Consider the following 14354-nt stretch of genomic DNA (forward strand, 5'->3'; position numbering starts at 1 on the left):
ACAGACAGGCATTCGTAGTTCCCAAACCTCGAATATAAGGTGGTCACAAAGAGAAACTCAGGGCGAAACAGGTAGTGGAAGCCATAGAGGCGGCAATTGTTCTTGGCCAGCTTTTGGGCTCTTTTATTGTTCTGGTCAAGATCTCAGCCCCAAACCGGATAAGATGGCAGTCATCGCCCTGCGGCTAAACCCCAAAAAACCAACATCTGCAGCTGTGTGTCCCACAAACATGACTCACTGCTCTATTACAAGTTGTCTTGCTGTTGCAGTTGCAACTGCAATTTGTGCCTGTCCGACAGCCTGGCACTTACAAATTGTCCAACAAATTGGGGAGTGTGGCGCCAAAAATTATCCCACGCAACAGGTTTTATTTGCTGTCCCTCAAAGGCATTCAATTCCAGCTGAAAAGTTCTTTTCTACACTCGTATTCATTAGGAGACGGAGATCGTAAAAATGTTTAACGCTGGGTTATTAAAAATTAAGCAAAAGTAGGGAGTGTGTGCTGGGGTTTGTCATAAAGTGAAGTTACGATGTGCCAGCGCCAACAGCTGTTGCAACAAAATACATAGTGGAAATCGGATGCCAGTTTTTAGCAAGCGACACATTCTGTTGCAGGAGGGTAAAGCTGGGGATCCTACGGGGTCCCAGGGGTGGGCAGGTTCCTTCTTTTTTTAATTAAGTAAAATGTTGCGGCACACATGTGCGTGCTGGTAGGAAAATCAACAAGACAGCAGCAACAGGCTGTGGCGCACTGAAGAGACTACAGTGGAACTTCCTATGGCAACCGAGAAAAGAATAAGGATAGGTTCGAGATATTTCAAGCTCGGAAAAAATATTTTTATATATTCTAATACTTTTTTACTTGTTGATTTTATTTTTATATTCCAAGATAATATTTAAAAACGACGCCAAAAAACAATTTGCATTAAAATTACGAGTCTTATGAACTCGAAATTACTCATTAAAAAAAATTAAATTTCTCCAACACATAAATAAAAAGTTTAATAAGTACCGTATACATTATTAGTGAGCAAAAATATTTGTTCTTTTTTATTTCTTTTAAGGAAAAGAATGTATGAAGGAAAAGTTTTTTCAAATTCTGTTTTTGGTGTCTTAAACTGCATTACTTTAACGTTAACAACCTTAAGTTATTTAGAATTTAGGGAAGGTCCACTGTATCCGTTAGCCCGGCACCAGTTGCATCAATGGATGCGTTTTCATTTATTAATTTGCACTGTCTTGTGCTGCTGTTGCTGTTGTTGCAGCTGATGTTGCTGCTGCAATTTGTGCTGCTGTTGCTGTTGCTGCTGCCACGCTGCCAGGGCCTTCCTCAGCTTCCTTTCATCTTTTCTCTTCACTTTGTATTTTCTGACTCTTTGTCTGCGTCACGCAACAGCAAATGAAAACGAAGACGACATGGGAACTTAACCTTGAATTATATGCACGTTCCTTTGGGCCCCCAACCGACCTCTTCCCCCACTATACGTATTGTATTTTGTGCAATATGCCAAAGGGCAGGAAGAGATGTGGGTGCGCTCGCAGGCATAAATTTACAGGCTTTGCTTGATTAAGGCAGCCCGCAGCTCCTGCCCCGCACTTTCCTGGAATATTCGTATCCTTGGCGAAAATGAACATAAAGCATTTCTCCGTAATCAACTGCTGCTCCGGCTGCTAAAAATAACCCAAACTCGGGCTAATGCCTGGGGCCCTTGTGGCCCATCGGTTTCGGCGGCTTAGCAAGTACGGCAACTTCAATTAACCCGACATGATATGGAATGACTTATCGAATGACTGGCAATATTGACAGCTAGACGCGGAGCTGTGAGCCGGGCTCGTTACTCAGGATAATTGACAGGCGAACAAGTAGCTTTTGGCCCAAAATGTGTCGAGCCATCAAGAAATCATGTCGTGAGGGTCTTGGGTGGTCAAGTAAATGGTTTCTGGCACTTAGGTCGTACTAAGTCTGGCCCCTTAACAGTTTTTCCTTCGAAAACTAGCAAATCCAATCTTTCCACTTAATCACGCTGTGCTGCCTTCTTCCCAAAGCAGGTAGTCATCATCTGTGTTTATGCTTAAAAGGCTTCAAACGGCCGGGGGCACTTCAGTAATTTCCACTCCCCTCTGCAAACAACAAACAACTTCTTCACAACTTAATTGCTGCTGTGCTGGATGTTGCTGCGGTGTTGCTGCTGCTGCCTTTTTGTTGTCATTATTGTGGTCGCACAAGTTTGTTGTATTACCTGTTGACAAAATTGCCCTGCTGCCTGCACCAACATCCGGCAAAATTCTCGACAGGCACAGCAGCGGCAGCAACAACTACGGCCAAGCTAATGGCAGCTTTGACTTGGCTTTAATTAAACAATCTCCCAGTCAAATTTTGTGTTCGGCTGAGCGTGTGAACAGGGAAACGCGTTAATTTTTGGCATATATCATTGGTATTTGACTTCGGGTTGGCATTGACAACTGAAATTGAACAGACAAAAAAGACACCGAAATCTATTTCACTTTGTGAAATATGCTATACACAAAGCCGAAAAACATTATTTTGTTTTTTGAAATCATTGTAGAGATGTGAAATCGTGAAATAATATATTTCTAATTTTTGTTCATTAAGAGCACTCAATAAGGTAATAAGATTAAATGTTAGCCCCACATAAGAATGTTGTAAACATTACATTAATTTCAACTCTTTTAATAAACTTATTTGATTTCCTATTAATATGCAAACTAAATAATACAATAATGTAACCTTTTAAAAGTTCATTTGAAGTAGTTTAACACAAATAGCTCTTGGGGGATACATTTTAGTATATCATTTTTACTTCCAGTGTGAAGTTTTAGTTTCAATTGGATTATTTTTTCTCACCCAACAATGTTTGGGTTTCCCACACATGGAGAGCTCTCAATAAGCTGCTGATTAAATTTGAAAGTGTAATTAGGCCTAAAGCAGGGGAGAACAATGCAGCAAAATGCAAAATTCAGGCCACACGCTTGAACTTGAACTTTGAACTTTAAAGCCATGCGATTATGGCGGCTTGGAGATTCAGATTTTCAAGTCTTTGCCCGGCGCCTAATTGGCAGTTTGCCTTAGAAGGCAACAGATCGGGCCGAGAGCAAATAGTTGACATTTGGCTAATGGCGGATCGCCCACCACATCCGTTGCTGGAGCTCAAAAGCAGAGGCCCAACCCAGCCCAGAATTCTTTTGGCCAAAAACTTCGCCGAGTGCCTCTGCATAACTTAGCCAGTGTAAACAAGGCGGAGAGCATTCTTCCTCCGCTGCTTTGCATAATCTCGAGCGGAGCGAGCACAACACAGGTGGATGTGGATGTGGATACGGATACGGCTGCCGTGTGCGTATAGATCCATTAATACGTGCGTATACATAACGATAAATGTATAAATAAACACCAGAAGGGGCCAATCCCCAACAACACGGCCACGCATAAATCTCACGTGCAAATGTGGGACAAAGCTCCCGAATGCGGCCCATCCCGATTTTCAGATGGAACTCTACACGGCACAAAATTGAAAAGTACAAAATATCAGCATATTTACACGAAGTTCCTCATTACACATTTGAATTTAAGCAATGCTTAATAGATATTTTAATCAACGTAGAAATACGTAGATACAATGTTAATCACTTCAACGTCTTTCGTCTTAAAAGTGTATTTTATATTATATATATAAAATACGATACATAACAATATTTAATATTTAAAAGGTAGTATAACTGGAAGGGGTGAAAGAGAGCTAAAAATATTTAAATTGAATATGCAATTTTTGGAATTTCCACTTTCTATCAGTGAATATAGTATCTTCATCTCCGCTAACCTCTTCTCATCTCGCGCTTCATTTCGTTTCAATTTCGTGCTTTTGCGCTTTTTGCTTTCCTGTTTTTTTTTGTTCGCTTCAACTTTAATGGGAATCAACACTCGGTGGTGATTAAATTAAAATTCGGTTCTGGAAATTTTCGCTCTGCGGTTGGGGGCTGATTCAAGCGATTTTAACCCACTTTCCTGGCCGGGGCTCTTGGCCAAAATAATAAAAGACGGCAGCTAACCCAAACAAAGACTAGGAGGTGTTGTTTTTGGCCAGGAATAGCCTGCAAAACACTCCTGCTTGGGGCCGAGAAACCTGTTGGCCTCGATTGGACGGCCGGACTGCGGTCAAGCTAACTGTTTTGCCCGATCAGATTAAGGCAAATACGCCAGAACGCCAGAATGCAAAATATCGAAATGGGTTACCTGCCCCACGGCCGGCGGAACGAAATGGGGGAACGGGTTTCGTTAACGGGCATTTTCGTGAGTGTCCAATTGGCCGGCAGTGTGTATGCAAAATGCAAATCCAGATCAGACGGCACATCGATTAGTTTGTAACGCCCACGGACAGTTCTCCCCACCTCCTGAAATCTCCACATCCACATCCAAATCCGAATCCAAATCCTGTCGAAATGCCAGTCCAGGTGATCCATGATAAACTCGCCTTAGAAGGCAAACTTGGCCAACTAACAAGCTGACGTCCTGGCCAAGCATAAATTAGCCTTTTTGGTCGAGAGTTTAGCGCTGGCCTGAAATTTATGTAGATTTATTTGTGTAACACTTTTGCCTTTGCCTGATATCTCTTTTCTGGCCAACAAGCTTGCCGGGGCGGGCATACAGAAACAGCATTCCTGCCGCCAAACGTGAAAAATAGCTTAAAGATCTTGTCTCGATGATGTTGCTGCTGCATTCCATTTCGAGTGGCTGCTGCTGGTGCTGCCACACCATCTTCATTTCGCTCGGAATTGGCGGCTGGTCTTGGCCAACCAGCTTTTATATGGTCAAATGGGCCCCACAATTTGTTGTGAATTTTCTGCATTTCTTTGCAGCCTTTGACAGTTTTCCAAATGCCGGCTATTTCACTTTTTTGCCCGCTAACACACACATATGATATGATATATCGAATCCAGCGATCCACTTGCTTTCCATGAGAATGGGCACAACTCTCATCGCCTCTTGCCTGATTTTGTGTTCGCTGAGTTTGTGTGTGGCCATAAATAAATGGCCAATCGATTCCGCAACCGAATGCAAATGAGTGAAAGAAAAAATGCAAACAATTAACAAACAAAAAAACCGTGGCAGAAATAGACAGAAAAACAAACGGTAACGAAAACCGCGAGCGGAGGCTAAAATTTATGGGTAACAATGCGGGCAGAAAAAGAAAAAAATTGTAAAAAAAATACAGCAGCAGCATTTAGCCCGCACAGTTATGCAATTTGCCCAGCCAAACTTCCCTCAACCCCCCTCATCTTCATTTGATGCCAATTGTTTTTGGGACCGCATTGCACAGAGAGCCGAGATTTATGCATATTAACGTCAAGTCAAAATGCTGACCCAAAACTGCAGATCCAGTAAACTATGGTAGCTCTGGCATCCGATGCAGAAATCAAGCGTGCCGGCAACAGAAGTCGAGCACGCCGGCCACATTTAACAATGGGTCAACTTTCCTTGGCGCTGGCGTTGATAAATGTTGGCCAAAACAAACCAAAACAGGCCAAAGCCGTTGTGTTGTCATCTTCATTGTTGCCGCTGTGGGTGTTGTCGCCGCGACGGCAGCAACATCGCTAAAACGCCAGCAACACTCCCAATTGGGCGCCTTAGCTGCACTGCTATAAAACGTAGTAAAACCTATATATTAAAAACAAATTCAAAATTATTTCTTTATTTTATCAATTTAGTGTGCTAAGCTTGTATAATAAAAAAATACATTTTTTCAATTGATCTAAAACATTATTTTTTTCCTAATTTTAATCATTAGGGTTTGTTAAATATTGTATTCTTGTATTTAATAAAGATTTATGTTCTTCCTATTAACATTTTTATACATTTTATACTTTGTGTCATTTTCTTTTTTTTATATATTTGTTTTTATGAGTGTACTTGCTTTGGTTTAGGTGACATACTTGCGTAGATGTTCACAGCCATATGAAGAAGTTAATGGCTTAAAGACCTCAAAATCATTACATTGTTAACTGATGGTTGGTGGTGTTGCTGCTGGCAGTAGTGAGAAATGGTTTACAAGAAACGCCCAAAAATGGCTGAAGTCATTCTAGGCAGATCTTCCAGATAAACAGTCATAATTCGTTGGCAAGTAATCTGATCTGACAATGATATGACTGAGAGTATAATAAGAAGATATGAACAAGAAGTGTCTGAAAAGCATTAGTAGTTCCACAAACTTTTGAGAATAAAAGTTGCCCATAAAAGTTCCCACAAATTACTCATTAAATTAGCCTAATAAAGTTCTACAGGAAATTTTACAGAGCCACAAATCATTCTCTCTTTGTTTGGGAAATTATCACAATGAATGGTCACCTCCTTAGAAGGAAACCAGCTTGCCTTTGAATCATTTCTAGAAGCTCTGGCCAAATAAAGCTGTAAATTTTAAATCTATAAATGAGTTGTCTGTCTGTTTTATTTGTGTGGCACTTCCTTGGTTGTTGTTTGCCATAGCTGTGCCTGCTAACATGTTGCACATGCAGTTTGGGCCGGGTTTAGAAAGTCATTTGCAAACAGGCGGCCAAATAAACGGCAAACAGTAGCCAAGCAGTTAACAACTGGCGGTTACCCAACGGCAATCGAATGTTTGTGATGTGACAATCAAAGTTAATTATGTGGTTGTCAGCCCATCTATGTCCAGCCATCCCTTACTAGTTTTCCACATTTTTCCTAACCAGCCATCAAGATTTTCTGGCAATCCATGAAGTCATCTGCACAGCCGCCCCATCATCAGCAAAATTTCAATAATTCCATTATCGAGATGAAGATTGATTGATAAGCTGTGGCCGTTGCCTGGGCAAAAGGCATCATGTGGCCATGATTTCGGGGGAAGGATGACCACATGGCTTAATTTGCCACTCAATCAATATTGAGTCATGCGGCAGAAGTTGAGATTGCGTTGCAGGCGGTCGGTGAAAGTTCATTGTGAGCTTGCGCAATATTTTGCAAAGAAAGTTTAGGCTTGCGAAGTGAACTAACTAACAACCCCATCATTATCAGCAAAGCATAACTCACGACCACCTATTTATATTTTTGTATTTTCCCATCTTTGCAGAATATGGCCTAAGGTTGTTCAGCAAAGGGAGCAATAAGCAACAGAAAACCCATTAGAGATGTCGTCCTCGATCTGTTCGCACTTCACCCAGAATGCCTGGAAGAAGGACTTGTGTTCGAATTGCTTCAAGTCCAAGGATGAGCACAAGGCAGCCGCCGCCGCAGCCGCCTCCAAAATGGGTGGCAGTCACAAAGCCGATAGAGAGGTTAAAACGGATTACCCCAACAAGCACAAGACCCCGGCAAAGAGCATCATTAAGAAGGCCTTTGGCGTGAGACTGACCAGTTCCACCTCCTCCACCTCAGCAAGCAGTGGCGCTGGAAAATCCTCCAGCTCCAAGGGTGGCAAGGTGTGCTTTCCCAAGCAGCTGCACGAGGTCATTGGCTACGGTGGCGAATGGTCGGAGGACGATGATGACGATGATGATCACGATTTCATGAATCTTGGCAATGAGCACGATGACATGGCCATCACGGAGACGGACGACGAGGAAACGGTGGAGCTGAAAAGGATTACCAGGGCCAACACCGACTTCAATATGAACAATGGCAATCTCCTGGGCGATGCCGAGGAGAATATCAAAAAATCCTTTGCCGCCCTCAAACTGGGTGCCCCTCAGGTGGACAAGGAGGGCAAGAAGCAGACTTTGACCATCAATGTGATGCCTTTTGGCCAGCCCATGGGTAAAGCGGCATCGCCATCGACCCCAGCTAAAAGTGCACCAGCGGAAAGCAAAAGCACAGCAGTTGCCACATCGGCTGGAGCAACAACAGCAGCCAAAGTCAAGCCAGCCACCATAACCACAACAACAGCCATCAAAAGCAGTAGTACAACCACAGCTACGGGAACTGCCAGTGTTACCAAGAAGGTGACCACCACCCTAACACCCACGCTAACCATGACCAAAAGCTCGACGGGAACAGCAACCACATCATCATCAACAGGCACATCCTCTCGGGATGGCAAGGATAGTCCGCCCATAGAACGGGCCATGGAGAAGTCCCTCCTGGACGAGATTTCCGAAACCTTGGAGCAGAAGCAGAAGCTGAGTGAGACCGGTACATCAGCCACCTCCTCCGGCGGCCACACCATCTCAACTTCCTCCTCCTCTACCAACACCAATAGCAAGATAAAATTCGAGCTCAGTGCGCTGAGTGATTCCCCGAAGCCATTTCTCGACCTTAAGAAGCCCATTGCGAGGAACGCACCCATCACCAGGGACCAGACCAAGCCCAAGGTGAATGTGTGCCACAAGTACTCGGATACGGACAGCAATTGCTCGGACACGGAGAACGGAGTCTCGGCCTACTACGATGTGGTGGAGACCCAGTTGAGCTATGAGAATCTCCCCGATGGCAAGTATTCCGAGCAGGTGGGCGTGGCCACTGCCGCCCAGACGGAGAGTTCTGGGAACTCGCACTACTCCAGCTCTCAGTACATCACGGATATGCTGTTGAGCTCGAAAACCCGGGCGGCCAGCTACAATCTCCACGAGGGCAACTTCATGACCAGCAAAATCACATCAGACGGTCTGATTGTGACCAAGTGCAGCTCGGATGACGCCCTGGACTCCACGGGCAGCAGCTTTGATGGCAGTTCGGATGAGGAGAATGCCTACAACATGATCCGCAGTGAATCGGACTCGGGAATTGGCATTAGCCTGGGCAGCGAATACAAGAACCTGGGCTTGGCCAAGGGTACAGCGCTGGGTGGACAACTTCTGGCGGAGAAGAAGCTGAGTGCCAGCACCAATAACTCAGACTACGAGGATATACAGATTGGGGACCAGGCAGTGCCCAAGCCGGCTGTCAAGAGCAGGGAGCTCCATGGCGAACCCGATGGCAGTGCCGATCCGGACAACAATCTGGAGCAGAAGCAAAAGCAGTCACCGACTCAAAAGGAGGTGGAACAACAGCTTCCTGCGCTGCCCAAGTCACCACCACCGCCCATGAAGATCGATGCCAGGCCCTCGTTTCTACATGGCCTGAAAAAGCCAGAACTGCCGGTGAAACCACTTGTCAATAGCCATGCCAACAATAGCCCGAGCACCAACAACCAACTGAAAAGCTTCCTGGGCAAGCGGCAACCCAGCTGCGCCGAGCAGCAGTTCATCAGCCAGCTGCAGTCGGCCATTTCCAAGTCCAGCGAGAGTCTACAGCTGGCCAAAGAGAATCTGGCCAATCTGGTAGCCACCGACGAGGCCAAGCTGAAAAAGGGCAAAGCCCCGAATCCGCCGCCAGAGCCAAAGCTGAGCGCTCCGCCCACGCCGGAGCGAGATTACAGTCTGGTAGTTGAGTTCGAGCAGGCGGCGAAGGCGGCCGCAAAGCCAGCGGAGAAGGCCACGTCATCGGGTGACACATCATCATCATCGGCGTCATCATCCCCAGGAGAGAAGCAGCCAGCAGCAGCAGCTGGAGCAAGCATCTCCACAGGAGCAACTGCATCTTCAACCAGCAACAGTAATCTGTACACCAGGAAACCAGCGCTGCCGGCGGCGGCGGTGGCCGCTCCTGTCATCCGGGAGAAGGACAAGCGGGAACGGGCCGTGATCAATCCCAAGTTCCGGAGCCTCAACACCTTTGTGATGCAGCGCGCCAATGCGGCCAAGCAGATGCAACTCCAGTCAGCCAGCTCCGTTTTGAGCCTCAAGCAACCCATGACGCCAGAGCCAACTCCCCGAAACCAGCGACATCTCTCCATGTCGGAGGAGTGCCTGGCCGCGGCGGGCCTGGACAAGAAATCCCAATCCCCCTCGGCCTCTCCGCCCCAGAAACAAAAGTCCAAGTTCTCCATCAAGAAGTTCCTGCGCATGGGAAGCAATGGAGGCAGCACAAAGTCCGGGGAATCTCTGGGCAAGAAGGAAACCAGCACGTATACGGAAATATGTACGGGCACGGAGGAGGGCAGCCCCTCTGGGAAACCCCGGTTGGTCATCATCCATCCCATTGACATCAATCCCACGGCTGTGGAGGTGGTGAAGGACATCACCAAGACCAGTGACTCTGTTTCGGCACAAACGGTGGCTGTGGTTACGGCCAAGCCCCCTGCCCCGCCCCTGCGATCGAGCGCCAGTGAGGGGCAGCGCGCCCACGAGGCCAGCAAGCCGGCACGCCCGCCGCCGCCCAAGAGCGCCGAACTCCGGCGGAAGCAGAAGACCGAGCTGACCGCCACGCTCAGCGCCAGCAGCGTGGACTCCAGTGTCCTGCCCCTGGCTTCCGGCACCGGATCCGTGAAGCTGAAGGCCGACAACGTCTACGCCAATTTGGGTGAGTTTTCCTATAAAATATATTGGGGTATTCAGGGTTGTTCAAAAATCACTTCCAAACCAATTTCCAGCAAGAGGAAGAGATTTTTAGGGTTCCTCGAAATATAAATATGAAACATTTAAACATGCTTTCTAGGTAGGAATGTCATAGATCAATTAATAATAAGATACTCACTTTTTAACACAATAAAATCAAAAAGCTTATATTACATAACCATGTTTTAAGGATGTTATATAGGTCGCCAGTTCAGTAAGCTTTAAGAAATATTTTACAGTTCACCAATATTTTACATGATTTAGAAAATGTATGAGTTTGTGTTAAGTTATCAAATAACCTTTATCAAGAAAGCTTAAAGGGAAATAATTAAATCATACAAATAGGAACAGAAGGAAATTATGAAAAACATTTTACAAGTAGTTTAAACCCAAATAAAATACCTGATGAATCAACCATTCTGTGACACATGTAGTCATTAGAAAAACAGGTTTCTAGATTTTACCCAAAATATGACTAATAACAAGATTGTAAACGATATAAAACTTTTAAATATCAGATTACTTATTTTAAATGAAGCATTGTAGTGCTTAGCCAATCTGCCATAGTATCTCCTACAAAATATTGTCCAAATGTAGAGTAAACCAGCCTTGTATTCGCGCCCATTTTGGGCCGCTGAGATTCCTGCATAATGAGTAAGCGGAATTCCGCCACTCATGATGGTAATTTCAATCTCGTTCCCATTGACCCGATTCCAACTCGAGTTGTGGGCCACAAAATCCCCTTTCTCCCGACTTTTGGCGATCGCATTCCAGAAGAAAGCGTAAGCAAATCACGTTCACTGACAGCGCCCAGAAATTGGGCGACCTTCAAAACAGCCAGCTCATGTTTATCGTATGTGGGTCTGAAGGGTCTCGGCCACTTCACCCACTTCTTTCTGCCAACTTGTTGACTTCAATTGCAGCCACAAACACGAAACAAGAACACGAATAAAATCACCGTAAATGGTAAAAGCTGGCAGCAGTAGCAGCGCCTCCCCTGAAAGTAGAACCCCGAAACCAAACGCAGAACAAGTTACGCATTTTAATCAATATAACGGGCGCACGGAGCACAAACACACACCGAAGTACGGATACAGGCAGGCCACTTATGACCATATCCGCCGCATCCAAACGAGTGTGATGAGCCGGCTCGAACTGGGTTAAGTGGCCAAAGCCGGAGAGCAAAATAGTTTGCCAGATGAGCAGAGGCACACTGAAACAGAACAAAAAATCGAAACGAAAATAAGCCAGGCCAACCCAATGAGGTAACCACATGTTGACGGTTAGCCGGAGCGGAGGAGAGGACCGCCTGGTGGAGAAACCGGCGGACCAGAGACCCATTTCTTTCGGTCTGACACTTTGCGGTCAACGCGAATGCGGCGAGAACTTGTTACACCTGCCGCTGCACCTGGCACTTGGTCATGAAAAACGGCCACATCCAGAGAGCCATTTGCTAGACATCTCGGCCTGGCTACCCCAGATCCAAGAGCAGAGCCACCGCAGTCAAGCTGACCAGCCAACAGCACCATGCGAATTGTAATTTGGCACGAATTTGGGTCAAAATCGCAATTAGTACTCACAGGTTGTCTAACTACTTGGCCCTGGTGAAAACCAGGAGGAGGGAGAGGAGGAGCAGGGTGGAACTGGTTGATTCTCCACAATTCTCGGGTGCCAGCTAGCATTTGGCATCGCCCCATGAAGGCCAGGCAGTTTGAGGACGGCCTGGGAAATCTTATAAATAAATTACAATATGACTGTGAAGACTCTTCTCCCCACCTCTTCATTGGTACTTGAGCTGATACTCGCAAATTGGCCACATCTGCAAAGCAATATAAATTAAACCAGAAGTCCTTCAATATTTAAAGATACTACGACTATTCTTATGTTTCTTAAGATTAAATTAGACCAGAAGTCTTTTAATATTTAAAGATACTGCGACTACTCTTATGTTTCTTAAGATTAAATACATTTCACCATTTCGGTTTAGGCTTAGTATCCATTAAAGAGTCTCATAAATTGTCAAACACAATAACATAAACAACGCAAATCCTTTGGTAACAAGAGTTTGCTTTCATATAATGGATAAATAAAAATGGAGTCCATTCTTAGCACAAATCCGCACTAAAGGAAGAATATTTGGTGAAAATACTATAGCTGAAGTTTTGCTAGCTTTAACTCGGCATTAATTCTTTAAATGATAGTATAAAACAATAAAGACCATTTAAGTTGTAAAATTAAATTTAAGTCTTTAAGAAACAATTGGTTTTCAGAAGTAAAATAAACAAATTGCAAAAGTCTGTTATTGTTTGTTAAATGCCTTTTAAAGACAAAACTCATTTATCCTAGTGAACCCAAAATTTTAAGCACTATTAAGATGATTTATTTATAGCTTAGACTCTACATCAAAAGAACCCTCTACTTATAATTCCTTTTTTTGTCATTCCTTATTTCTTGTTTTCCAGGGGAAATCCGCTCCTCGATCGCCCCACGAAAGCCGGAGCGCACGGCCAGCATGCGGGAGCGGGAGGCCCAGCTGGAACTGGTGCGCAAGCGCGGCGTCCTCACCGACACTATCTCCATTTGCTCGTCAAACGGTGACAATGTAGCCACGGATCAGGGCAAGGCGATGGCCAACAAGACAAGTCCCGCCACCACTGGCCAGGAAGCAGGGAAGTCCGCATCGGCTGCGAATAGCAGGACCAGCACCTTCGAGCGGCAGCCGCAGAAGAAGAGCGAGCCGAAGATGTCCATCTCCAGCAAGCTGGAGATCTTCGAGCAGCGATCCCTGGATGCAGCGGATGCTGCCCAGCGGAGCAGCCTCAAGGATTCGGTGCGCAAGATCAACAGCACCATCGATAGCTATCTGAAGGACAAGCGCGACTACGAGAACATGTACGAGTTCGTGAAGATGGGTTCTCCCCCGCCACCAACGGCCAATGGCAATACCACGCCCACGCCCTCCACTTCGACGCCTCCTCCGCCGCCTACGCGCAGTAACATCGATCTTTCCGTGGCGGGTCAGCGGTTGACCCAGGCCACGAGGCGCAATAACATCTACTCGGATACGGCCTCCATTGCCAGTTACACGCGCAGCGAGTACGGACCAGTGCGAAACTACGGATTGAATAACAGCTTGGGTAGGTTTTCTGGTATTTCTTAAACTCAGTGTGGATTGTTTCACAATTAGTTTTGTGGTTAAAAACCAAAAGTTATTAGAGTTGTGGTAGATTTATCAATGTCATGTTACAGTTCTTGTTTGTAATCTATCAGATAAAGTTTACATCAAGTTAAATTGTTTGCAAAGTTGTCTACCTTTCATAATGTGATGTTAATTTTACTAATGACAAATATTTAAGTTTCTGGTAGCATATTATTCATTGAGAACAGTGATCAGTATCAGTATAATATCCAGAAACAACATTTTTCCGAAAAAGCAATTTAACTTAACGGCAAAAAAGTGAAAACGACATTGAGGATTGGCCGCTACATCAAATATCTCATAAGAAACTTAATACAATACCCAAATATAATTACTAATAACATTAATATAATAATATCCTACTCTTATTAGCCAACATTCCACGCATTATCTCGGCTTCCTATGCAGGCAGTGAGGTGGGCGAGTTCGATATCTATGCTCCGTACAGCTATTACGGAAGCGAGGCGGGCGGCGATGTGGCCACGGACATCAACGACAGCGTCTGGGGCATGCCACAGGTGGGTTATTCTTAAATATAACTAATAAATGTCCATATAATATCAAAAATCACTTTTACAGGCCAACAAGAACCGCAGCAAGGCCACGAATCGTTTGCGCATGCGCAAGGGACGCAGTGTCGTGCACAAGACCATCGAGGATAACTACACCGCCGTGGTGGTGGCCAACCACGAGGCCCTCGCCCAGGTGCTAGATCAGGTGGGGATCTGCATTTATCCATATAGCTTCACCGAAGACT

The 14354-nt window shown here is 45.3% G+C and overlaps 1 protein-coding gene across 1 annotated transcript in view; it reads left to right on the top strand.

The window, feature by feature from the left end:
• The window catches only part of LOC108031673 (serine-rich adhesin for platelets), a 38024-nt gene that overhangs the window by 21954 nt on the left and 1716 nt on the right, over positions 1 to 14354 (top strand). The window contains exons 3-6 of the mRNA XM_017105313.3: positions 7098 to 10363; positions 12861 to 13535; positions 13970 to 14115; positions 14177 to 14314. Coding sequence (XP_016960802.1) covers positions 7156 to 10363; positions 12861 to 13535; positions 13970 to 14115; positions 14177 to 14314 — 4167 coding nt within the window. The 5' untranslated portion in view covers positions 7098 to 7155. The remainder of the gene's footprint in view (positions 1 to 7097; positions 10364 to 12860; positions 13536 to 13969; positions 14116 to 14176; positions 14315 to 14354) is intronic.

This window comes from Drosophila biarmipes, chromosome 3R (assembly GCF_025231255.1).
Source record: "Drosophila biarmipes strain raj3 chromosome 3R, RU_DBia_V1.1, whole genome shotgun sequence".
Lineage (NCBI taxonomy): Eukaryota > Metazoa > Arthropoda > Insecta > Diptera > Drosophilidae > Drosophila > Drosophila biarmipes.